We start from the raw sequence: 26,511 nt of genomic DNA, 5'->3' as shown, positions 1-26,511 counted from the left end.
GCATCGCTTCCCTGGGCCCAAGCTCAATTGAGATTGAATGGTGCTAAGCGGTAAAGTGGGGAGTGATCTGATGAGTGGGCATTTATAAATATATATTTTTTAAAATTCTGAGATCATTTCCTCTTGGTGAAAGAGAACAACCATCATCCAGATTGCTATCTGCACAAAGTTCAAAAGCCAGCCTGTGTGATAGTATTAGTAAAAGAGTGTGAGTACGAGACTGACCTGCTGACAGCAATCCAAACCTGTCCACCTTTTGAAATTGTGCGTGCCAAAGACAACAAAAGGTCCTAGACTGTTGAGCAATTGAAGTTTTGCATCAAGCAAGAATGGGGAAGAATTCCACCTGCAAAGCTTCACCAATTAGTGTTCTTAGATTCCAAATACTCATTGAATGCTTTTAAAGGTGATGTAACACAGGGGTAAATATGTCCCCTGTTGCAGGCATTTCATTAAAATACTTCCCTCCCAAATACAAAAAGGTATCAGTTTCAACATATATTTTTGTAGTCAATGTGTTCAATTAAGACTTTGCAAAAATGGATTGGACGGCCATTCCTATCAACGGCAGTAGATTTGTAATATATATACATAATTTAGTCTTGTTACCAGTGTTGTTAATCTTAGTGGAAAAAAAGTAATTAATTATACTTACAAATTACTTCTCCCAAAAAGTAATTGCGTTAGTAACTCAATTACCTGAATGTAAGAGTAATTAGTTACTTGGCAAAGTAATTGGTGATAATTACTTTTTTTTTTTTTTTTTTCCAAAAACAAAAACAACAACAACAACAACAAAAAAAAACATTGGCCACACTATGTGAATTTTTTTGTGAAGGTTTTTGGTACAATTGGCCCGATCCCAATTCTTTACCGTAATTTATCCTTTACCCTGAATCAACTGTTAAAAGTTGTTAAAATTGCTCCCATTATTGCGTTAGTTCCCTTCTCTCTACTTTCGACATATGAAAGTTTTAAAATTGTTTCATCATTTAAAGATAGATTCAAGTCAAGATTTTGCCGATTTAGAAGTATTTTAGATAAAAAGTTACCTAGGTTCGCTAGGAAGGTTCTGTACAACAGAGCCGTCCTAAAAAGTCTACTGCTTTAAGATGGCGGCTGTCTACTTACTCATTTAGTGCCATGTCTGTCATTTTGCATCTAGTTATATCTATGTACAGTACATGTGATATCTACCATGTCTACCATAACATGCGGGCGTAGTTTGTAGGCTATCGGCTACAACATGTATTATTGGAGCTACCTAGCATCGCGTTTGCTCGGCGTCACAACTTACTTGCCTCCTCCCTACTCCTGCTCTGCTCTGTCGTCTCGGTGAGTCCGTCTCCCTCAGACTTTTCGACCAATATAGTAACGCATAGTAACGCATGCCTTTCCGTCCTCAGTAACGGTAACGGCGTTGCCAAGATGAGAAAAGTAATTAATTAGATTACCCACTACTGGAAAAAATAACGCCGTTAGTAACGCCGTTATATTGTAACGCCGTTATTAACAACATTGCTTGTTACTAGCAGCGTGCCAATACATCGATTTTTAGATTAACTGATATTCGACACGTGATGATTTGATTAATATAAAAACGTAATGACAGGAACACTACAACTACTCACGGAGCGAAAGTTTTTTTTTTTTTTTTGTGTGTGCAAAAGTACAGAAATCTGTAAAATCAAAATATTTTGGTTAAAAGAAGTCTTATTTCTCAAGGCATGTATGTTTAATGTTTTCCAGAAAATGTGGCATTCATTCCACCAGAGTAATTTGTATTGTATTGTTAATAGAGAAATAAGTAAGTACTGACTTTGAAACAGTTAATATTTTTGCATGTATTATAATAATATATAATATATTATAATATTTTCCTTCTTGTGAAAAAGAGCAGCTTAAAGGAAGCTTTGTGTTGGATGGGCATGTTCCCATCGTTCTTGTCGGATCATTAGCTGATTGGAAATAAAAAGTAATGGACAGGAATTTGCTTCGTTACTTTCTTACAAATATACATTGCTTAAAAGTATGAAGTAGCCGCAAAGTAAGAAAAAAATCCAGAAAGGTAGTGGGGAAAGATGTATTGAAAATCATGACAATCATGATCAACGTTAATACTGTGATAATCGTTCAATAATTGAATTTTAGCACCCTGAATTGTAATCGAATCAAATCTTGGGGTGCCTTAGATGGCACACCACTACTTGTTACTTAAAATGTAAACATGCAAGGCAGGGTCTTGTAGTCATGTATTCCTGTATATAATGTGGCCTCATACTGTTATTGTTTTGTCCTGAGCACAAATTGGCAAACACAAGTTCTCTTCATTAAAGACTTGAAGACATCTGGTGGAGGAGTGCTTAATTTGACTGCCATTGAGTGTTGCAGGCATAGACTGATGAAGACGCTTTATCATTCACAAAAAATGTTTAGACCAATTAAGTCAGGGGTGTCCAAACTTTTTGCAAATGGGGCCAGATTTGGTGTGGTAAAAATGTGGGGGGCCGACCTTGGCTGACGTTCTTTACGTAGAACAATATAAGCAAATTTTAGCAAGCCATTCCTTGTGTCACATTTGCTTCATTATTTTTTTAAATTAATAATTCCAACAATCTCGCAACTAGCCTTTGTGGCCTTTCGACTCTTGGGCTCTTGTGAAATACTGCTGCTGTAAAATTAAACTAGCTTCAAGTTGCTTTAATTTCTCGCTACGTATCTTCCCTGTAATCTTGTCATACATGTCACTGTGTCATGTTTGGTAATATCGCCTCAAATTGAAGTCTTTAAAAACAGTGACTGTCTCTTTGCAAATGAGGCAGACACAGTTGTTGCCTATTTTAGTGAAGAAATAGTCCAATTTCCACCTATCCTTGAAGCGTCGGCCGTCGCAGTCAACTTTTTTTCTGTTGATTGTCGCCATTTTAGAAAATTGGGAGTAAAGAGTCACACGGGGTAATGTTGCTTCGAGTGCTGCTGCCTTTTAGTGGGTAAATGAGGAGCAGCATTTATTGTGTAAGCTACTTCATATGCTGGTAGCAGTACTGCTGACCAATTTATTAAGTGTGTGTGCGGGCCAGACGTTATTGATTTTATGACAGAGGCTGGGGGCTGGATTAAATTTGACCAAGGGCCGCATTTGGCCCCCGGGCCGGACTTTGGACATGTCTGAATTAAGTTAATTTGACTTTGCAAAACTTTCCCCCTATTGTCACTGATACCAAATGCAACTTAACAATGGAAATGTTTTTGTTTGTTCACTAAGCAACAATGATCTATTCCCATACTGAACTGTCATTAATCTAATTGTTACCTCGAGTCAATTGGGGAAGGTACTAATGCCCTAACGACAGCCCGTGGATTTCACACCGACATTTCAGGTTTAGTGAATATATTGCCTGATTTTTGCTATCCATACGGGTACAACAGTTACTTACAGTCCCTGACAAATGTCTTGTCGCTTATCCATTTTGTAGAAACAGTTGCTAATAACCTGACTTTTCACTATTGAATTGGTTTCAGAAATGGCTCATATGAAAGCTAAGACCCTCCCAAATGATGTTCATCCTACCCCAGACATGCTCAGTGATGTTCATGTCTGGTGACTGGGCTGGCCAGTCCTGGAGGATCTTGATCTTCTTTGCCTTGAGGAACTTTGAGGTAGAGATTGAAGTATGCGATGGAGCACCATCCTGCTGCAGAATTGGTCCCTTTTTTATGGTTAGGAATGTAAGAGGCAGCTAAGATTTGTTGATATTTCAGACTATTTATCTCTCAGGGTGCAGACAGTTAAAAAAAAACGTGTGGCATTTGCCAAGGCCCACAGCCTGTCAAAAGGATAGACGCTGCAAAAGTGGCAAAAGGTGGATTTTTCAGATGAATCTTCCATTGAATTACACCACAGTCGCCACAAATATTGCAGGAGACCTACTGGAGCCCGCATGATTCTGAGATTCACTCAAAAAAACAAGTTTGGTGGTTAAATCATTACTAAAATCATGGTCTGGGGTTACATCCAGTATGGGGGTGTGCGAGAGATCTGCAGGATGGAAGGCAACATAAATAGTCTGAAATATCAACAAATCTTGGCTACCTTTTACATTCCTAATCATAAAAAGGGACAAATTCTGCAGCAGGATGGTGCTCCATCGCATACTTCAATCTCTACCTCAAAGTTCCTCAAGGCAAAGAAGATCAAGATCCACCAGGACTGGCCAGCCCAGTCACCAGACATGAACATCATTGAGCATGTCTGGGGAAGGATGAAAGAGGAAGCATGGAAGACGAAACCCAAGAATGTTGATGAACTCTGGGAGGCATGCAAGACTGCTTTCTTTGATGTTCCTGATGACTTCATCAATAAATTGTATGAATCCTTGCCGAAGCTCATGGAAGTCATACAAAATATTAAATTTGGATCTCACAGCACCACTATTTACTTCACTTATGTTATATAATGTTATATATAGTATCAGAGGTTGCGCTAGACATTTTCGTTGTCTGTCATTTTGACTGACAGGGTCATAAAAATCCGGTCATAATCTATTTTTAACCATCACTTAAATTTTTAAAATAATAATGATGACATAGTCAATAATATTTAGTTTTCATTCATTTTTAATTATTATTGTAACGCTTGCTTGGCGGCGAAAAATTAGACACGGAAGTCGTGGTATAACACCAACAAAACAACAACTCCGCCCCCAAAGAAAAAGAGGCAACTATATAGACCTCAATCACCAACGTCACACAATGATCTTAATTGTGGTTGTCAGCCCAAAATCTTCTAAATATATATTAAATGCATCTTACCAGATATAAAATGACTACTACATAGTCTGTGGTGATCGTTTGGTGCCCAGATTTCTTGTCGAATTACAGCAGTCCATCTCGCTCTCCTCTTCGGGTCTCTCAGAATACGGTAGAACTTCAAGTCTCTCCATCTATCTTCTCTGTTACTGCAACCAACCGCCACACACGCCTTCACCATTTTGATTATTAATGTTAACGAGCAGAAAAACACGCCGTAATAGGAGGCATGTACGTAGCGGTAATGTGCAAATACGACGAGTTGACACACAATATGGCGGCTCCAGTCAGGGCGGCGGAGTTGTGACGTCATGTGATTGGGGTCTAGACACAGGCGGCAATCTAGTCCACCAATTGGATGACGCGCTGGCACACCGGGTGCACCAATAAGAACCTCGCGCTGATGTGTCAATCACGGTGCCGCCGCCAGACCCCGGTGACGCTACAATATTCTGACAGAATAGCCAACGACGTCATGCATTAAGAGAGACAATAGCTAATTAATATGCTCACTCGCCACCCTGTGGTCTGGGGTGTGAATTGCAACCTGTCAAAATGACGGACGGACTTCAGTTTTTTCCGTCACCGTTTTAAAAAACCGGTCAACGACGGAAAATATTCGGTTAACGCGACCCCTGTATAGTATATATACTGTATATATGTATATATACTATGTGTATAAATATATATATACTCACCGGTCACTTTATTAGGTACACTTAATAAACACACAATAATAAAGACACCTAATAAACACAGGTGTACCTAATAAAGTGGCCGGTGAGTGTACGTTTTATTTATATATATTTGTTCAATTTTTACACTACTTTCTGTAGGCGACAAAACTTTTGTCTTGCCAAAATTTGACCTTTATGTCGTCATTAAATAATCTTTTTTTTCAGTGTTAAAAAAATATATTTTTGTACATTCCACATCATTTGGGAGGGTCTTAGCTTTTATATGAGCCATTTCTGAAACCAATCGAATAATTAAAAGTCAGGTTATTAGCAATTGTTTGTACAAAATGGATAAGCGACAAGACTTTTGTCAGGGACTGTACTTGAAAAGCTTTAAAATAGTTTTTGCAATGGATTAGATGTCTAAGGCCATCAATGGCAGCCAGTGAGTTAATGGTGGAAAAACTTTCCATTCATTTGTCAAAATTACTAAAGTAAGCCACCTCCCACTTTGAATGTGCATTCACATTATAGTCAGTCCTCCCGGTTTAAATGAATTTGACATTTATTGTTGCCAATGCCAGGGAGTGAGTTGATTGGCCTTTGGTTTTGTTTGACTTGAAGCTTTTGACAAGGCATTGTAAATAGAAGTTTATTTTTCAATGATGGGAAGTTGGGTGGGGGCACAAACTGGTATGCTCGTATTTAAATAAAAAGGTGTAAAAAGAAGTCAACAAACACTACCAACACTTGGCTTTAAAAAGTGCCAATATATATTGACTAGTCCTTCAACAGCTTTTGTTGTGTTGACTGCTATTTCTATTAAAACCAGTATGTTTAGAAACAAAGTAGTGCAATCTGCAGTTCTTGAAAACCTCCCAAATTGTAAAGTTTCCGCAAATATTCTCAACTACTTAAAGGAAATTACTTTATTTATTTTTGGAAAAAGGTGGGCGTTTTTTGGTCGCTATTTTTGCATGGCAGCCAAATATAGATGCAGGATCTATCTTGGTGACTCTGAAGTACAAGTCCTCAAGTCTCCCTCCTTTACCCATCAAGTTTTATTTTTGTCGACTTTTATATCCCCCATGTGACTTTCTCCCTTGCTATTTAAAGATATGTACACGTTTGTGTGTGTTTCCATCTTGTGCTGCATGCTCTCTCCCTCCCTTCCTCTGTGTAATGTAGGAGGCCCCTGCTCGTTGATAGGCGAGTTTGGGGTGCGACAGATTACATAACAAGAGCAGGGCATACGAGGACCGCAGTCTCTCCTCACTGAGAATCTTAATTGAGAATTTGCCAGATGCTTATTTTTACAACTGTGTCTTTAAGACGGAGATGCCAACCTTTTCATGTCAAACTTAATTGAAGTTTATGAACGTGCCATAGTGATGATATGTGAAAATGTTTTTTTTTTCCCCCCTCCCATGAATCGTTACTACTGTAACATATGCAGTGGAAATGATGGACAAAAAGGTGCATCTTTCTTGCCAATCCCGCTACAGCATGTGGGGTTTTCACAATTGCTAATGGTTGTTTTTTTTTGGTCTTGTTTCCTTTCCTTTTTTAAATTTTGATTGATTAAAACAAACTACAGGTAGTCCAAGGGTTACGAACGAGTTCCGTTCCTATGCTGGCGACGTAACCCGAACTTCCGCGCAAGTCGTAATTAACACTTTAAGTACCCCTAAATACCCCCTAAATCTCAAAATAACTATCCAAAACATGTATTATACATCAATGTACTGTCCTCGCCAAGACTTTGGAGCTAAGTCCGAGCGAGACGGCGAGCTAAGCTCTGAAATGACTGTCAGACGTTCGTGTGGTTTGCTGACTTTATTCAGCTGCTCATGACATCAACACTTGCAGAATGAAACTAAGATAAAAATTAGATCAGTTTCATCTTCAATAACAGCAATTCAAATTTGCATTTATAACTAGCTGCTGATACAACAATAACAATTCACACAAACGATTAGCATGTATCAGTTAGCGTCCGCACATCATCAAAAACAATCACATAAACTCGCCCCAAGTATTTGACCACAATTAAAAACGCACAATAAACAGTACAAAAGGTGTTTTATACAGTGTTGCCTCTGTGGATGCTTCACAAGCAACAAATGTGCGCGCGGGCTCGCAACTATAATCTTTCCCCTCACTCGGCTGCGCGACTTCTTCCTGGGAGCAAATGCGCTCTTCTTCGTGTGTACATGCGCTCTTACTGGCATGTGGAAGTAGGTCGTAGTAGTAGTGGTTGTGAGATGCTTTCTGTGCCAAAATAAAAGCATGCATCACGAAACAAAATTCAACATTATTTAAAAAAAAAACAAAAAAACATTGGAAACAAAATGGCGGATGAGACACCGGTGTTGTAAAGTCGAAATCACTTAAGTCGGGTATGTCGTAACTATGCATGTGACGGTACGATAACTTTATGCCAAAATATCACGGTTTCACGGTATTGCAATTACAGCTCTAAAATGTGTTACTTTGAGATATCTGGTTAAAAAAAACTTTTTTTTCCCCATTGAACAGATTTTTATTTTTCAAAACGTATTAGGAAATTAAAACATAAGTATGTTAAAATAAAAATAAAAAAAAACACAAAATATTCCAAATGAAATTAAAATGAATGCAGTCCTTTAGGCGAGCCTAAACCCACAACCACAGCTCAACGTTATTACCATCAGAAGAAAGATCATTGAATTATTTTCCATAAAAATCACGTGCGTATGACTTGTATCATGTTTATATTATACACACTCTTTCTCAACACAGACAGTTGCCAAAGAGGAAAAATGCATGTTTTACCACCGCTAGACACACTAAACATACCACCGCTAGACACACTAAACATACTCTCGTAGCTGGTGGAAAATATTCATGACAGTGTTTACTACCCTTAATTTTAGTCCAAATGCAAAATCATATTGAAGGTAGGCCTGTCACGATAACAAATATTAGTGTGCGATAATTTATTTCATAAATTATTGCGATATGCGATATTATTGCACCCCCTAATTAAAAAAAAAAAATTACAATAACACTGTGAGAATACAGTATATAATAATAGATCACGTAAACCCATTTAAACGCAATAAATGTTTACTCATAAATTCAAAAATACTTTTTAAGAAATCACAACTAAAAATAATAGACCATGCCTCTTTTAAGTAAAAGACAACAATATTAATATTGCACAGAAACACAGAAGAAATAAAATGTGTTTTTAAGAAGAAAAATAAAATTCCACTTAATAATTTGAGCATCTAGGCAAATTAAAACTTTTCCTCTCATAGCTTCTGCTATGGCGTTCCATGTGTAATACAGTGGTACCTCTACAGACGAAGTCAATTCGTTCCAGGAGCTTGTTTGTAAGTCAAAATGGTCGTATGTCGAGCAGGATTTTCCCATAAGAATACATTATAATTCCAATAATTCGTTCCACAGCCCAAAAACCCACACTAAATCCTTAATAAATACTGCTGTTACTATTGCAAATAGCAATTACAAAGAGCAAAACAAATAAAATATGAATAAAAATCAGAATAACAATAATACAGAACAGTACCTGTAATAATATAACGAATCGGCTTCTAATGTGGCAGACTTTTTTTGCTGTACCTGAACGCACCGCGGGGCTGACGGTGAGCAGGAGAACGCTATTTTACTTTCTGTTTCGATCCTGGTGTCAACAGCAGTGGACACTCGGTGAGTTGATGGAATAAATGATTAGAAACCTGACGAAGCTGGCGATTTCTTTGGCGATGTTACCACAATAAGAACTGTCACCTTAACTTATAAAGACTGGTGAACGGAGGAGGACCGCTGACCGAGATCGGCATTCTACGGCCCTATTGTCGACCCAGTTCATGGATGCACACACCATGCTTAATATTTTGCTATCATTCACATCTTCATTTCAATGGTAAGCTTCACCTTTTCTTTTTTTTCTCCACCTGCACTAAACTTAAATTGCACTAAACTAAAAAATAGCCTAAACTCTAAACCATCTGGCGGGCTCTGGCACGCCGGAGATGGTCAGCAGTCAATCCGGAGCACTAACGTGGCCGGTATACGTTGACTGTATAATGTATGTATAATGGGAACAAATTGGCTCTAGCGCTATTTTTTGCCAGACCCAGAACGAAAATGCATTTTGCGTAGTTGGTAACAAGGAAGGCGAACTTTTAACAGCACGTCAGCCGCACGCGCACACGCAGGTGCACGCAAGGCGATAAATCGCAGCGGAAAAATTATCGCCTTCATTTTTATTTACCGTGCGATAAATGGAATTATTGCATATTGCGACAGGCTTAATTGAAGGTATTGCTTCCATGGCAGCCATCCTCCGCAAGCATGTTTTAAATGTTGGTTGGCCCTCTTCCTCCAAGCCTCGGCCGTCTGTAACTTTTCTGTAGCCAAAGTATTCCCATACCAGCAAATTCATTTTCTTCGATGGGGGGGAAGAAGTTCAGGAGTTTTACCTCCTCCAGCCATCGTGTAGCACAGCTGATTCACTGACACTGAGCAACAACCGGTGGGGGAGAGTTGAGCTGGAGGCGAGGGATTTATCCATGCATTTTTGGAACATAAAAATAGCTAATACCTTCGGGACGGTATGATGGAAATTTTTGCGGTTTTGAAACCTTGACATTTTCATACCACGTATACCTTGAAACTGGTAATTGGCACATGTCTGTTCATAACCCGGGGACTGCCTATATTAAAGATCAGTCATGTATTGCAAAGCTCATTTGGTTGTTTCATAAAAATCAAGTAAGCCATGGTAATAAATATTTTTCTAATGAATGAATTTGAATTAAAAAATATAATATTGCATTTTAAAAAAAAGGTTGTTTTTTTTTGCCAGAAAGAAAATCTATGAACCACTTATTCAAAATATCATTCCATCAGAAAAAATGCTTCTTTGTACTTGAATTTGGGGGCTGACAGCACAAATAATGGGAGGGATTTTTTTTTTTTAATTTAAGACAGAAGTTTTGAACTTTAGTTATATTTTTTTATCAGCATTTAAAAATCTTTATTTTATTTTTTTTTAAACTTGTTTTGAGCTGTCTTTTGTTCTTATTGTCCCCTTTAAAAAAAAAAAAAAAATGTAGATCGAATATTTGGTGAAAAAAATCTGGTTTTGGGCCGTATCACCCAGCCCTAGTATCAAGCCAGTAGCCCTTTGTTATTTAGCCCAAAAGAAGTGGCTACCAGTTACTAAAAGGTTGGTAATTCTTTTAAATAAAAAAAATTATTAGTATTTTTATTATTCTTTTTATTTTGGTATATCACAGTTCATTGTTTGTGCCAAATTTGAATCATTTTTGACTATACGTATATACACTGTACTTGACCTTCCATGTGGATAAGGATAGCCACATTCATCAATGAACTTCTAAGTCATTTATTGAATGCGAATACGGTAAGACACCACAATATGTACAATAATTTCTACTCCTAATATGCTGCCATTTGTGTGTGTGTGTGTGTGTGTTATTCAATATCTTTATTTTCTTGTTTACTTTGGATAAGAATAGTTTACATATTGTCTCTTTTGTGGTTATTTCTGGAAATTATTCCCTGTGATAAATAAGGGTTCACTCTATAAAAGGTTGAAGAATACATTATTTGATGGCATCTTATCGATTCTTATATCGCAAGTGGCAAACATATTGCCGGTTTGGTTAAATGAGTCCTGTTTTCCATCATGATTCCAAGCAAGTGTGTGTGGTGTTTCCCAGCATGCAGCATGGATGCTGCAGCCTCGGTTGTCGTGGCAATGATGCTGCCTGTGACGTCAGCAATCTTACTTGGTATTCAGGTGCATGCGGCAGGCAAGCATGCAAGGCGGGAGGCGATGGATGGGTTGCGGGGGGGAGAGGGAGGGCGGGCGGAGGTTTAGCTCCCAGACGAAGCAGTCAGTTGCTGCTATTTTTACTCCTCTTGCTGCTTTTTATAGAGCCGCGGTGTAGCGAGCAGGCAGCGGCCGCTCCTCAGCCCAGGGAGGGAGAATGGAGGGGGAGGTACAAAAGGCTGGGGGGGATGTCAATACCTCTGGACGTGACGTACAGCGCTAAGGCGGCGTTCGTGGTGCCAAAGCGCCCCCGTCAGGCCACTTTCGGTACTTAAGCGTCGTGCAACGCATCTTTCGCTGAAAGAATGGGAGAACTTCCTTTATTATCAGGCAGCAGCCAGAAAATCTATTTGGTCAGGGGTGTTCTTCTAATGTAAAAACCTGCGGTTGCGTAGAACTGCAGTGCAAATTGGCGAGAGCAATAATAGTTTAACTAATTTGCTGCCACTGACTGCAAAAGATGCTTAATCCATTTGAACTAGGAGGTCTGAGCTGGGAGGTCTGACAGTGATTATTTGCTGGGGTAAAATAAGTTAGACATCTATATCATTGTCAGTGAGTTAGGGGAAATCGCGACTGAACCCAGCCGCAAATGGCGAACATCACAGTAATTTAACTCCGGCCTCATACATTTTGGTTTGAGCTCAAAACTGCAGATAGGCAAGTTTTTTTTCCCGTTACACCTGCAGATCAGTTAAAAACAAAAAAAATCTGACTATGAAGTCTACAACTGGGAACAGCAGATGTTAAGAATAGCACCCAGTGCCACATATGTATAATACAGTACATATATGGAGGAAACTCTGAAACCTACTGCACTTTGTATTATAGTAGGAAAATTCACAGAACAATTGTTCTCACAATTTAGGAACAGCCTTCAATGGTATGTAGTTCAGCCACATTAAGGTGGTTTTCAAACCTTGTTTAGCCATATCTACAGATCAATGAATTTGGTTGCATTGTTAGTCATGTCATTGTTCTGCAGCACATGGAAACTCTAAAACTACAAAAGCTAACAATAATAAGTCTTGCTGCATCTTGTATTACATCTCATAAGATTTTGCAATACATATTGTGATTTATCTTTATATACAGTACATAATCTGTGTGTGTGTGTGTGTGTGTGTGTGTGTATATATGTATGTATGTATATATATATATGTTTTTTTTTTTTTTTAATTGGAACAATGAGACATGTCTCCACACTGAATAAAGAACCTCTGTGTCCGCCTCCACCCAGTGTACCAGAACCCACACGAACACACACATTATAGGCAATTTACGCGTGCACACACACATGCAACGGTTATTGAGAGAATGGTGCTATTATATAATAGGTGGGAGGAGTGTTGTCATTCATAAGTACAACACGAGGATATGGAGATGTGCATGAAAGGGAAGGAGGCGGCATCATCTCTTCTGTGGAAGGGGGAGGGGGTTTGCCACAGGGTGATGTAGCTCCTCTTGGAATACAAAAACACCAAGAAATGTTTTTTTTATTTTATTTTTTTATAATGTCTATATACATGGCGGAAAACACGAACAAGGCTGAAAAAGCAGTTTCTGCTCTTGCACCCCACCTTAAAATAAAGTGCTGTATTTTAAGCAAAAAGAACTGTTGCGTTTGATAGAACAATAAGTCTATATGCTGCCATAGCAGATTCATGGCGCATTAAGTCCCCGAACTGTTTTTAATTTGTCCGTCTTACACTGAAAACCCCTGTTTACAGACGTCGCGCAACCGCTTTTGTTTCAACCTAGCCATTAAAAGAAGGTAACTAATCGTATTTATTATTAGAAATGACTGTCATTTTTAGCTTAGAATCATTAATTGATTTCTAATATTTAGTTAAAAAAAAAAAAAACGAAAACTTTAAAAGTTTAAAAAATTATTCACTGCCATATTTTAAACAAATTATGTCACAATGAAAAAATTGGCGTCTGTAAAAAAGTCACGGATATCTACCTCATAACTATCGCTTAATTGTATTTTTTTCGTTACTCTCATTTTCCCAACTATTATGGATGATAAATAATAGATCCAAATAAAGAAAAAAAAAAGTTAAAAAGGGTAAATATATGAAAAAGAACATCTCGACCACTCCTTGATGTCTGCGATTTCTGCATCGCGACCGTTGTTATATTACTATGTTTCACCCATAAAATCCCCCAAAAATCTGGCTGTGGCCATTCCCATCTGTGTCTTGACACTCGGTGATACATGTTACATGGAGTTTTTGGATCGAAACAAGGTAAGTACGCGATAATATCTCGTTAAAATCGTGGCGTCTTTAATTATGCTCTCGCGTGTCCTCATCTCCAGTTAGGGTTCTGCTGTTTAATATATATATATATTTTTTTGCCTTCCTGTTCAAAAAATTTCTCTCTGAAAATTGAGATGTTAAGCTTTCCAATGATGTATCGCACATGCATATCGGATAATTTTGAAATTTGGCCACACACATGTCAACTTCTGTCTCTGGGTGGTTTGGTTGTTTTTTTTCCCCCCTGCTGATGATTGTTTATAATCTACTCTTCCCATACAATAACTGTTTAAACAAATAAGAACCCCTCCCGTCAAGAATTACAAATTCCTGACTAATAATTTAGATATTATTTATCGGTCCATCCAGCTTCTTCCACTGATCCGAGGTCACAGCAGCTTCGGCAGGAATGGTCAGACTTCCCTTTCCCCAGCCACTTGGTCCAGCTCTTTCAGGGAAATCCCGAGGCGTTCCTATGGCAGCCGGGAGACTGTCTCCCTAGTGTGTCCTGGGTCAACCCCGATGCCTGCTCCCAGTTGGACGTGCCCAGAACACTCCATCAGGGAGGCGTCCAGGGGTCATCCTAATTCGATGCCCGAGCCACCTCAACTGGCTCCTCTCGATGTGGAGGAGCAGCGACTGTACTCAGTTTTCACCCTATCTCTAACGGAGAGCCAGGACACCCTGCGGAGGAAACTCATTTCAGCCGCTTGTATCGGAGCTCTTGTTCTTCCGGTCACAACCCACAGCTCGTAACCTTAGGTGAGGGTAGGAACATAGACCGACTGGTAAATATAGACCTCTGCCTTTCGGCTCAGCTCCTCCTTTTCCATGAAGGCCCTATACAGTGTCTGCATCACGGCAGATATTGCAATGATTCGCCTGTCGTTTTCCTCCATTTGTCCCCCACTAGTGAACAAGACACAGAGATACTTAAACTCCCCCACTTACTTACTTACTAACATCATTCTTGACCCGGAGAGGGCATTCCACCTTTTTCCAACCAAGAACCATATTTCCAGTATTTGAGGATTTGATTCTCATCCAGACCGCATCGCACTCTGCTGCGAATCGCTCCAGCGAGAGTTGAAGTTCACGGTTTGATGAATCCAACAGAACTACATCTGCAAAAAGCAGAGATGCAATACTGAAGCAACCAAACTGGACCCTCTCAAATCCTGTTGCACCTACAGTGGGGAGAACAAGTATTTGATACACTGCCAATGGGTTTTCCCATTGACTGTGTATCAAATACTTGTTCTCCCCACTGTAGATATTCTGTCCATCAAAGTTATGGACAGAATTGGTGACAGAAGAAAGGTTTGGCGGAGTCCAACCTTCACTGGAAACAAATCCGAATTACTACGGGCAATGAGGACCAAACTCTGACACCAGTCATACCAGGACTGAACAGCATATATCAGTGGGTCCTACCAATACCCCCGGAGAATCCACCACAGGAATCCCTGAGGGACATGGTCAAACACATTCTCCTAGTCCACAAAACACATCTTAACTGGTTGGGTGAAATCCCATGCTCCTTCGAGTACCTGGGTGCAGATGTAGAGCTGGTCCACAGTTCCACCCAGGACGAAAACGACACCACTCCTGCGAAATCTGAAATTCAACCTGCCGAAGGACCCTCCTCTCTAGTACTCCTGGATGGACCCTAGCAGGTAGGCTGAGGACTGTGATCCCCCCATAAATTGGAACACACCCTCCGGTCCGCCAACCCAGAGGCACTGTTCCTAATGTCCGCGCAATGTTGCAGAGGGGTGTCAACCAATACAACCCCACAACATCCAGAGCCTATAGAAACTGGGTGGATCTCATCCACCCCTGGGGCCTTGCAACCGAGGGTCTTTTTGAACACCTCAGTGAGATTGGACAACCCTCCTCAGTCCCCAGGCTCTGCTTCAGTCACGGGAAGGCGTGTCGGTGGAAATGAGGAAGTCTTCGTAGTCTTCGGCTCACCGATTGGCAACATTCCGATATTATTTACCATATTTGCCCGAATTTAAGATGTTTTTTGGCATTGAAATAAGACTGAAAATGTGGGAGTAGTCTTATATTTGGGGTCTAGACATTATACCCATTCACGACACTAGATGGCGCCAGATATCAATTAAGCGAATGCTGAACTTGAGGAGTAATGTTCTGTCATGACAGAGCTCAGCTACTCTCAAGTTTAACCAGTTTGCATTATTTTATTGCAATGTTTTTCTTTATTCAGATTTGTTTCAAGACCACAGTTAGTTAGACCTCACTTTGATAGTTAATGCAGTTATTGCAATTTTGTTGTTTTATCACAATAGATTGGTTTATTTACATTTCAAAAACCAGAAGCCATTCATCAACGAATGTGATTGCAGTTTAGTTTACATATTTAAATGTTCAGATATTAAGATTTGAATTAGGCAAAATAACACGCTTTTTCTCTCAAATATATTGTTATAATCATTTGTTTCAGATCTACTGTAATTATTTTCTGTATAAAAATTGGTGTTCAAAAAGTCTTTTTTTCAAACTTCAGTCTTAAATAAGAGGGGGTTGTCTTATAATCAGGGCGGTCTTATATTCGGGCCAATACGGTATATCAGTTAAATTCACATTGTATATCTTATTAATACATAATACATTGTCTCTAACATTTACAAATTATTTTGTTAAATATGTCAGTTTTCAACCCCATAAACTTTTTGTCTTTTTTTGGGAGGTGGGGTGGGGGTGGGGTAAAACATTTAACATTTAAAAAAAAAATATGTCTTGTATGCCATGTAATTTACCAGTGTAAAATTTTTGTTGTACTCATTAGCTTAAGATAGATATTTTAACTTCTTAAAATATTAGAAATGGCTCTCAGTATTTCAAACTAGATGGATTATTTAAGATAAAATTTACTACCAAAATTGAATATTAGCGATAGATTTAGAGATACTAGTTAGGTTGTCCGCTTCAGCCATTTTATTACACTTCCCCCTGTGGCATGAATTGGTATGATCCGCTTCCATTGAAGCTTTTATGTGTCGGAGTGTTTCATTCTTAACATTGAGGGTAGGAGCGTGGGGCGAAAGACGACGAAAGAGTCGCATTTAAAAATAAATTCTGCTCCCCTTTTTCACTTTTTGACTTTGTGCTACTCTCGGTCGCCTTCTTCAATTCGCACCTCCCTCCCTCCGTCTTGATTCAGTTTCTCCTTCACACGCTCCTTCTCCTGCTTCTCTCCACTTCTATTTTTAGACGCCCCCAGGATCCCTCCGCATCTCGCCAGCCCCTCTTCTTCCTCCTCCTTCTCGTTCGTTTGTCATCGCTCCCACCTTCTCGTCTCCTCTTGCTCGTTGCCAGAGAATGTCCTCTATGCCTCCATTAATCTTTCATCAACTGATCATCGATGCGTTGTGCACACAACCATGGCCACCAGCTTCCTTTTAGTGTATTTGTTTCGCATCATCATCAAATTTATCAATTTGAAGCTTGACGGACATTCAAGGGGCTATTTTTAGAAGTGGTGTTTGTCAAAGACTGTCACGTGAGAGATGCAAGAGTAGTCCAAGTTAATGTTGATAACTGACTGTTTAAATGTAATTCCAAAGTGATCCATATTGAGTATTGCTGCACAAACCAACACACAGTAAACGCTACATGCTGATATTAAACTTCCTGAAAAATAATATTGAGTGCATACAAGCAATCTATAATCCGGATATTGCGGTCCTATTTCCAGTACTTGTAAATCATAAGGTGCCGGAACGCAAAAACCATATGACAGCGCAGGGATGACGAGACTGGAAAAGGTCCCGGAACATACGCAGAAAATGGTGCTGAAGACAACACGCAAATGCCCACTTGCCATGCTGTTGGACTTAAAAGCCTCAATTTCAGATTATATCCATGGTATACATGTTATGACAACAATTTACAATTTACTATACTCTGCACAGCACGGGCAATTGCCCACATAACCACAGGTGGGACACAGTAACGTACAGTCTAACTTGTAAAACATTTTAAAAAAAAAAAAAAATAAATAAATAAAAAACAGTACAATAAATAACACAAAGCCATTCTTTTGCGTGTTTCGGGGCTATTACAATACGTTTTTTAAAACGTTTTTATATTATTATTTTTTTCCATACACATGAGGTGCCGGATCTGCCCAAATAAGTCCCGAAACACAGGGAGGCCAAAATCAAGAGGTGCCAGATCTTGATCCGGCACAAATTAACCCCTGCCTATTTCCCTTGGAATTTAAGCTCAGTTTCAATGTTGTCCGAGCACTGATGATTCACAACCAGCTCACGGTCCAAATAGATTCGGCGTCGATACTCATCAGTGGCCGCAAATAAATTAATATTTGCAGCCCAAAAATACCAGTAGTAGTGCCAGTATCCTGCCAATTTCTGCAGATGATCCGGTAGTGAAAAAAAGATTATTTTAACTAAATGTTTGGGTTCAAACAGGGGCGCTGGAAGTCACTCACAGCCAGGGGTGCTGAGTATCTTTTTTTTAGTTTTCCCCATCCAAAAACGACCATTTCAGTCCAAATTTGTCATGCATACATTTTGTCCATACAAGGCGTGCACAATGGCAGTACACACGCATGGATCGTTTACGTACTACTACTAGGATCGTTTACGTACTGCTACTAGGCTACTACAAAGACTGCGTTCTATTCCAACTACAGTGTGTGTTGGTGTTTTTGTATTGGACATAAAAGCACCCGTGTATTATAATGCAAATCCCCACAACTAGGCGGCACAATGACACACAAACACATTTGAAAATTAAAAGGGCCAAGAAGCCTCTTTAATACACTTCCTTTTCACAACACTAAATAAATTGTACTCGAATATCCAACGGCGCTCTGCACGGGAGCAGCTCAACAACAAAACAATAATATGGGTACAATCCAAGCATGTCTTACCTATTTGAAGACTTCAAAAGACAATCATCTTCATTTTTGACCTCGGATTGAGTTTTAGAAAATGTCCATGCTTATGTAAAGAAAAATTCACAAATTCATTGTTGTACCATGTTAACGCCTCTCCTGTCAAGTTTACTTTTCCATTCCAATAGTCCTTTTCGACGTGACCCGGTAGCAAGCAAGGTGTCAGGTCGTGTTAAAAAAACGAAAACCCCTTTTTAAAAAAAAAAAAAAAAAAAAAAAAAAATTTTCACCGACAGCAGGAGGTGCTGCAGCACCCCGCTTCCCGCACCATTGGGTTCAAACCATTAGTTGGCCTACAGTTCTCCTATTTTGGGGCACAAATGATTCTGTCCCAACACTTCTGACTAGCAACAAGCAACCAAGCTCGTCTGTTCAATTTTCATTTTCATTATGATGGAATTCACCTTTTTATAGCCAAACATAACCAATTATCATTTGAGTTTTGGAGCTTCGTACTGTATGTTTACAATGTGTATGGTGTTTATTAACCACGACAGAAACCTTTTTCCAAGTTTCGTTGACTTAAAGTTCGTCCTCAGTGTTCATCGCGATGGTATTGTATGCAGTGATCCCGCTAAGCTTTGAATAACTGCACCCCGTCCACCTGTGATGACAACGTGTGTTTAACCTGCAAGCTTCGCCATCGTGTCATAGGGAATTTCTGTCACATTGTAGCTTTGTCAGCGCTCACTCAGTGACAAGCAGTCCAACCTGATGTCGGGGTGCGGCCATGGATGAGCTTTACATTTTTGTGTCTGCGTGTTGCAGTCAAGCGGCACGGTAGCCATGTTGCTGACATCACCCCTTTCTATTGGGTTATGCAGAGTTCATCTTTTTCTGTTCATTTAAAAAAAGTGGACAATTGGAGGGGAAAAAAGTAATAGAAAAATTAAAAAACTGAGTACAGGTTTATCACTTACATACTGTATATTAACTGATGATAGTTCTGAAGTTGATAAAAAAAAAATTAAAAATAGATTCGAAAGAAAAAGTATTGTAAATGTAATAGGCACAAGTTCAAATCAATCCAAAATAAGCTCCGCTTCAAAAACTACAATTACCAAAATTGATTTTTATCTTATGAACTACAAAAAAAGTATTCAGTATTGTTGTTTATTTTTGTTTATTTTTTTAAGTTGACATCTGCCACAAACATTCAACTCAATTGCTCCCAAAACGTATCAATACATTCTATTTTTAATTGTTTCAGTGTCCCAAAGACGTATAGGTTTTTTTCTCAAGAGACATCTCTGGGTTCTGATTCAACTTAGCTCCATAGCACAACGCTGAAAATCCATTTTAAAGCAATAAAACTGGCCACTGGAGGGCAGTAGCGCATTTGGTAAGACCCGCAACCCGATTCAACGTGGCCACAACAGCGTCCTCTCAGTTAGTTATGTGTAAATAAATTGTTACTTTGCTATCAAAAGCTCTATTTGTCTTGTTTGTTATTTTGTAAAAGGAAAACAATATTCAGATGTTTGGGATGTAACTAAAGCAAAAATGGCTGTGTTAAAGTCAAAGGTATGTTTGAAATGTATGCTTTCACAAAAAGCTAAATTTCTCTTTTTTTTTTTTTTTTATCAGAAATTGGAAAACTGCTCAAACTAAGCTATTTTCTAATGCTGATTTCTAAAGAATGGAAAAAGAAATTAACTAACTTTTTTTCCTGCTGAAAGAAGAGAGTCTAATCTTTCTTTTGGTGGGTTCCATGTTTATATAGCAATAGAACAGAATTTTCTGTGGGCCTTGCAAAATCAGTCAAAATCCAGTAAAACGGCTCGGAGTGAAAGGGGTTGCGCCGGTGAAAATGGCTGGGAAGGAATGAGTTAATGCACACAAAACTATTCCCTTAGTTCATAACTTCAGCGTTTCTTGTTATTTGATATGTCTATCAATCAATGTAACTACTTTGGTGCTAAAACTCTCGACTGACCTTTAGCTTACTTTCTCTGTTTAGTTGTGACAGGAGCCACCGATGGAATCGGGAAATCCTATGCGGAGGAGGTGAGTCTCCTGAAAAGCCTTTTTTCTTGTTGAATATTTATTTGACTTTCTTTGACAGAGAGACTGTGACTCATGCATACAACGTAGGGTTCAATCAAAGGCCACAGCTAGTCTACACACAGCACTTGGATCAGGGAAAACATACAAACATAAGGACTTGCAAACTGATATTTGGTTAGCGGTGTGACAAAATATCGAAATGGTGATGTATCCCAAAAGGTTATCGATATGCTCCTGCCAAGAATCGAGATATTGTTTTAAAAAGGTGTCAGTGTCTAAAAAAATCATTAAAATGAACCAACAAGTTGCTAACAAAATCTTCCACCATAGTAGTGTCTCAGTTAAGTCTAAGGCTGCATTGATGGTGCTCGACGCCCAATCCATTTAGACTGGGAACGTTCGTTTATTTGAAACCAGAGCATTCGCAGTCATTCTGTTGGATTTTCAGCGCATTTAGAGGTCACTTGTTGTTCATTTTAGGGCATATACAGGTCATTTCCTGTTGAGTTTGAGTCACTGCTTATTCATTTGGGTGATTCCCAGGTCACTTCCTGTTCTGTAACTCAAAATAAACTGGAAGTGACCCATAAAATACCCCAAAATCAACAAGTAAATGACCTTAAATAGCTCAAAATTACCTCATTGCCTGGCATTGGCTGCCACTACCGGCCATAGACGTTCAATCCATTTGAAGTGGGAGGGTAGCAGCGAATGAATGTTCATTTGCTGCCACCCTCCCACTTCAAATGGATTGGATGTCTACTAGTGATAAACTCATTCCAATTCACAGCAGAAGCTTGTTTTTCTGTTCATTAGTTGTTTGTAGAATATCCTAGAATGATTTCCTGACCAATGTTTTGATATTCGTTGTATCGCCATATCGTCAGATCATCATTATTGTGAGCTTTGTATCGCGTATCGTATCTTATCGTATCGTATCGTGAGGTACCAAGAGGTTCCCACTCCTATATTTGGTAGTTTAGCACTTGTGGTACATACTACTGCTACTCCGACTACAAGTAGTCTGTTTTAAATTCATTCAATCCTTTGATAACCTGACATGTCTACCTTCCAGCTTGCTCGTCGAGGGTTTGCCATTGTGTTGATCAGCCGTTCCCAGCACAAGTTGGATGATGTGGCCAGGTCACTTGGTAAGTGTACCTATGCCAGTTGGTCCAGTATCATATTATCTAGGGCTGTCAAAACTATCGCGTTAACGGGCGGTAATTATTTTTAAATGAATCACGTTAAAATATTTGACGCATTTAACGCACATGCCCCGCTCCAAAAAAAAAAAAATGACAGCACGGTGTCACGTCCACTTGTTACTTGTTTTTTGGTGTTTTGTCGCCCTCTGCTGGCGCTTGGGTGCGACTGATTTTATGGGTTTCAGCACCATGAGCATTGTGTAATTATTGACATCAACAATGGCGAGCTACTAGTTTATTTTTTGATTGAAAATGTTACAAATTTTATTAAAACGAAAACATTAAGAGGGGTTTTAATATAAAATTTCTATAACTTGTACTAACATTTATCTTTTAAGAACAAGTCTTTTAATCCATGGATCGCTTTAACAGAATGTTAATAATAATGCCATGTTGTTGATTTATTGTTATAAAAAACAAATACAGTACTTATGTACAGTATGTTGAATGTATATATTCATCATCTTTCCATTCCAACAATAATTTACAGAAAAATATGGCATATTTTATAGATGGTTTGAAATGCGATTAATTACGATTAATTTTTAAGCTTTGATTAACTTGATTAAAAATTTTTATCTTTTGACAGCCCTAATATTATCTAGAAATTTAATAGTTCCATGTATTAATCGTAAAACCTATATAATGCTCTAGTCCTGATAACAAGTGAGGACGCCAATATAAACGATTGTGTCCTATCGGTGTTGGAATAAGTGAAAAAAGCAAAATGCCCTCTACTCAATTCCCAATGTTATCATTCTGTCAGTCTAACAAAGAGCGAACAAACCTGAGTCATCTACGGGTCAATTCGTTCGTTTATTAGTTCTTTCAACTGTTAGTTTTCCTTGGTGTAGCCGGTGCCCTCTCGAGCTGCTTTGTTGGTCTGCAGCGTCCTCTGTCGTTTCATTTTGAAACTACAGTAGGATTTAATCACACTGATTTAAGAAAAAAAAAAAAAAACTTCATTTAATGTTCAGTAATTTCTATTCCAAATACTGTTTTGCAAAAATTAAAAAATTAAAAAACACAAACAACCTTTGTTTTTGTTTTTTCTGTTAGAGGACCAATTTGGAGTGGAGACAAAGATCATTGTCGCAGACTTCGGCAAGACCAACATCTACCCGTCCATTGAGGCAGGCTTGTCTGGCTTGGAGATTGGTGTTCTAGGTAAACGATTTACATGTGTACTTAATTTTATTTTTAATGAGCTGTATATGTTTTATTAATGGCCAGTGTTGGTTTTGTTGTCAACCACTCGTGGTGTGTTTTTCTATGGTACTCCCAAAATTCCAAAATCATTGTGACGTACTGAATGTTTCAACAGAAAAACTTCAATCGTTAAAAAAAAAAAATCCCAGAACTAAAATTGCACATTTTTATTCATAAAAACAAAAATATTTGTAAATCCCCAAAATTAACTATTTCAATAAAAATCACGAAATAAAATCCACATGATCTGTATATTTTGAGATTTGACACCCTTTTAACCTCTGTGTCACTGCTAAGTGAAGAAATATCATTCATTTTTTGGCCCTAAAATATTTGAAAATTCTTATTGATTAAAAAGTTTATTTTTTGCTATTTGTAAAAATTACTTTTACATTAGAAAGAACATTTTAAAATCATCCTCCCTTACAAGAGAATGAATCAATTTTAGAACTTCATATATAATCGGAAGAACCTTTTTTGTGGCCAAGTATGTTAAAACGCACAAATGGAAGTTTGAATGCTTTACTTGCCATAACAAAAAATTTACTATCACATTTAGGATGAGTATGAATGTGGGGAACCTTTGAACAATATAAACTGTATTACATCATTGTGTACTTGCCACTTACGATTGGGATCGATTCCACATGTGCGTACTTTGCGCCAAAAGAACATTTGAAGAACTCTTTGTTCCCATTTTGAAACCACTTGCTCTACTTGTTGTAAGGTGTGGCTGACTAGTTTCTCTTGTTTGCTTTCGCACCCTCCACGTGGGTAGATTTTTTTTGTTTTTGTTTTAAATGACATTCACCTGTTATTTATTTCCATTTCTAATTCTAACATTTTTATTGAACAGTAAATAATGTTGGCGTGTCCTATCCGTACCCTGAGTACTACCTCCATATACCTGATCTGGACAATGTAAGTTTGACTAAATGTTTTTTAATTGATTTATTTGCTAAAATGAGGGTTATTTGAATGTTATTTGCCTATTTTGTTGCAGTTTATCACCAATATGATTAATGTTAACATGACATCGGTATGCCAGGTAAGCTCCTTCGATCTGAGCCTGAAAAGCCCATGTCAATGTTGCTTCTTCCATCTTTCCCCTGCTGCTTCTGCTTCCCTTTCTTCTTCTTTGGTGGTTACCTGCAGTGTCTCACTTGTTCCCAAAGCAACGGTGGACTACACCAACGCTGTCTGCACCCACCACCCACGCATCTCCCTCCTTGCCCACACGCTCTACCCTTTCCAATTCTTGAACGCTTAACACTCTTATATGTGTTTGATAAAATTTAACTAACTAACTTGCATGTTGCCCACTAGATGACCCGCCTGGTGCTGCCCAGAATGGCTGACAGGTGAGCTTCTTCTGTGTCTTTGTGTTTTTGTAATGCACCCACGTCAGATCAGTGTCGTCAGTAAAAAGCTTCTAGCTATGAAGTATCATTGAGTCTTTCCCCGCCATAGCCATGGCTGCTTCCTCTCCTTTTGTTCACAAATGCTGACAAGCTTTCAATTCACACAAAGTACCCTCTCCTCTACGATTGGCCTTCCGTCCTCACACGTGACCGACGCTGGCCAACGGCGTCACAGGCACATTTTGGAGCCATATGAGGCCTGAGCTTTTCTTTCTCCCTCTCTCGCTTTAGACTACATCACTGCAGCAACAGGCTGCCATGGCAACGCACACTGCCACTCTGTGTGTTTGCATGTGAGAGTCCGTCCGTGATAATACTGTGTGTGTTTGAGAGAGCAGACACAGGGTTTCCTAGAAATTGTTGATGCGATCTGATCCAAAAATAGATGTATAGGACAGGTTAAAACACTTGAAACGGCTTCCCGTGATTGCATTTTCTTAAATTTTAGGCCCCACCCCATGGACAAATGCTAATCACAGTGGGGCAAATAAGTATTTAGTCAACCACTAATTGTGCAAGTTCTCCCACTTGAAAATATTAGAGAGGCCTGTAATTGTCAACATGGGTAAACCTCAACCATGAGACACAGAATGTGGGGAAAAAAACCCTAGAAAATCACATTTTTTTATTTTTAATGAATTTATTTACAAATCATGGTGGAAAATATCTCGTTATTTCCGTTATTGCCAACAAAGGGTACATAAGTGTATTGAGATGAACTTTTGGTATTGACCAAATACTTATTTTCCACCATGATTTGCAAATAGATTCTTTAATAATCAAACAATGTGATTTTCTGTTTTTTTCCCACATTCTGTCTCTCATGGTTGAGGTTTACCCATGTTGACAATTACAGGCCTCTCTAATCTTTTCAAGTAGGAGAATTTGCACAATTGGTGGTTGACTAAATACTTATTTGCCCCACTGTGATTAGCATTTGCCCCACTGTATTATATTTGTAGATTTTAACTAAGAATATGCTTTTCAAACACCAGTGATTTGACTTCTGTTTTTTTCATTTATTTTGCTGATTTAAAAAAATGAACACAATTTTCCTTCGGATTGTTTTTATTTATTTATTTTTTAGTTGATCTGAAATTTTAATATAATTGGCCATTTTCAAATTGTGTTAATATTTCTGATTAAGTTGCTCATTTTTGTAACTAAAAATATCTTAAAAGTAGATTACAGGAATACAGTTAAATACATTAAGCATGTTTGCATACCATTTTAATTATAATAATAAAATTCATCTCTATGAAAATTTTGATAAGAATGTTTCACTTTACAGTACAGTTTTCTCTGCAAAACATTCTTGATGAGTTTAATAAGCATCATTATCATGGTAATTATTTAGAAACTTTGGTTACCTAATACCTAAATGCTGCAGAAGCTCGCCTTAAGGACCATGGTTATTTAAACCAACCCCCAAAAACTGTGTGTTCAAAATGGTTGTGAATCTGGAGGAAGATGCAGATTTGTGTTGTTGCAAAATGTGTCGTCGCATTAAGTTAGCTGGATATAAGATGCCTGGTGTTGGTGCTGTATATGGCTTCACAAAGAAGGCCAGGTGCCACCACCTGGCTCCTCCTTGTCACTTAAATTTGGTCAAATACTATATATGCCATTCAAAATTGTTTTGTTCTTTCTGTAAATCTTCTGTTATTTCAGATCCAAAGGTGTGATCCTCAACATCTCCTCAGCCAGTGGCATGTATCCACTCCCTCTGCTCACCATCTACTCCGCCACAAAGGTTTGCGCCTCATCACCACTCAATTCACTTGAAAGTAAGTTATTACTATTTGAAATCAAAATCTTAATCTTTACCCTCCCACAACCCAGGCTTTTGTAGATTTCTTCTCCCGCGGCCTCCAGGAAGAGTACAGGCGTCAGGGTATCATCATCCAGGTGAGACTGTTCCCACCTTTGCAGATACAGAAATTGTATATTATGCAAAGCACAAAAAATGAATGCAGGATTCTTTCTTACTCACAATAAAAATGTTGATGATAGTCCAACTTTTTTTTTTGTGTACTATCTAGTAACTGACTGACATGACTTTTTGCTAAGCTGTTTTTGCAGTGAAGGCGTCACCTTGT

At 38.5% G+C, this 26,511-nt stretch overlaps 1 protein-coding gene across 1 annotated transcript in view; it reads left to right on the top strand.

The window, feature by feature from the left end:
* hsd17b12a (hydroxysteroid (17-beta) dehydrogenase 12a) overlaps window positions 1–26,511 on the top strand; it is a 53,584-nt gene that overhangs the window by 22,587 nt on the left and 4,486 nt on the right. Inside the window, exons 2-9 of the mRNA XM_057836322.1 lie at window positions 20,528–20,574; window positions 21,650–21,725; window positions 22,842–22,949; window positions 23,848–23,912; window positions 23,995–24,039; window positions 24,318–24,352; window positions 26,084–26,165; window positions 26,255–26,320. Of these exons, the coding sequence (XP_057692305.1) occupies window positions 20,528–20,574; window positions 21,650–21,725; window positions 22,842–22,949; window positions 23,848–23,912; window positions 23,995–24,039; window positions 24,318–24,352; window positions 26,084–26,165; window positions 26,255–26,320 (524 nt within the window). The remainder of the gene's footprint in view (window positions 1–20,527; window positions 20,575–21,649; window positions 21,726–22,841; window positions 22,950–23,847; window positions 23,913–23,994; window positions 24,040–24,317; window positions 24,353–26,083; window positions 26,166–26,254; window positions 26,321–26,511) is intronic.

Source organism: Corythoichthys intestinalis, chromosome 5, assembly GCF_030265065.1.
Source record: "Corythoichthys intestinalis isolate RoL2023-P3 chromosome 5, ASM3026506v1, whole genome shotgun sequence".
In the NCBI taxonomy this organism is placed as follows: domain Eukaryota; kingdom Metazoa; phylum Chordata; class Actinopteri; order Syngnathiformes; family Syngnathidae; genus Corythoichthys; species Corythoichthys intestinalis.
The sequence above is the reverse complement of the archived record's forward strand: the minus strand, read 5'-3'. Positions and strand labels throughout refer to the sequence as shown.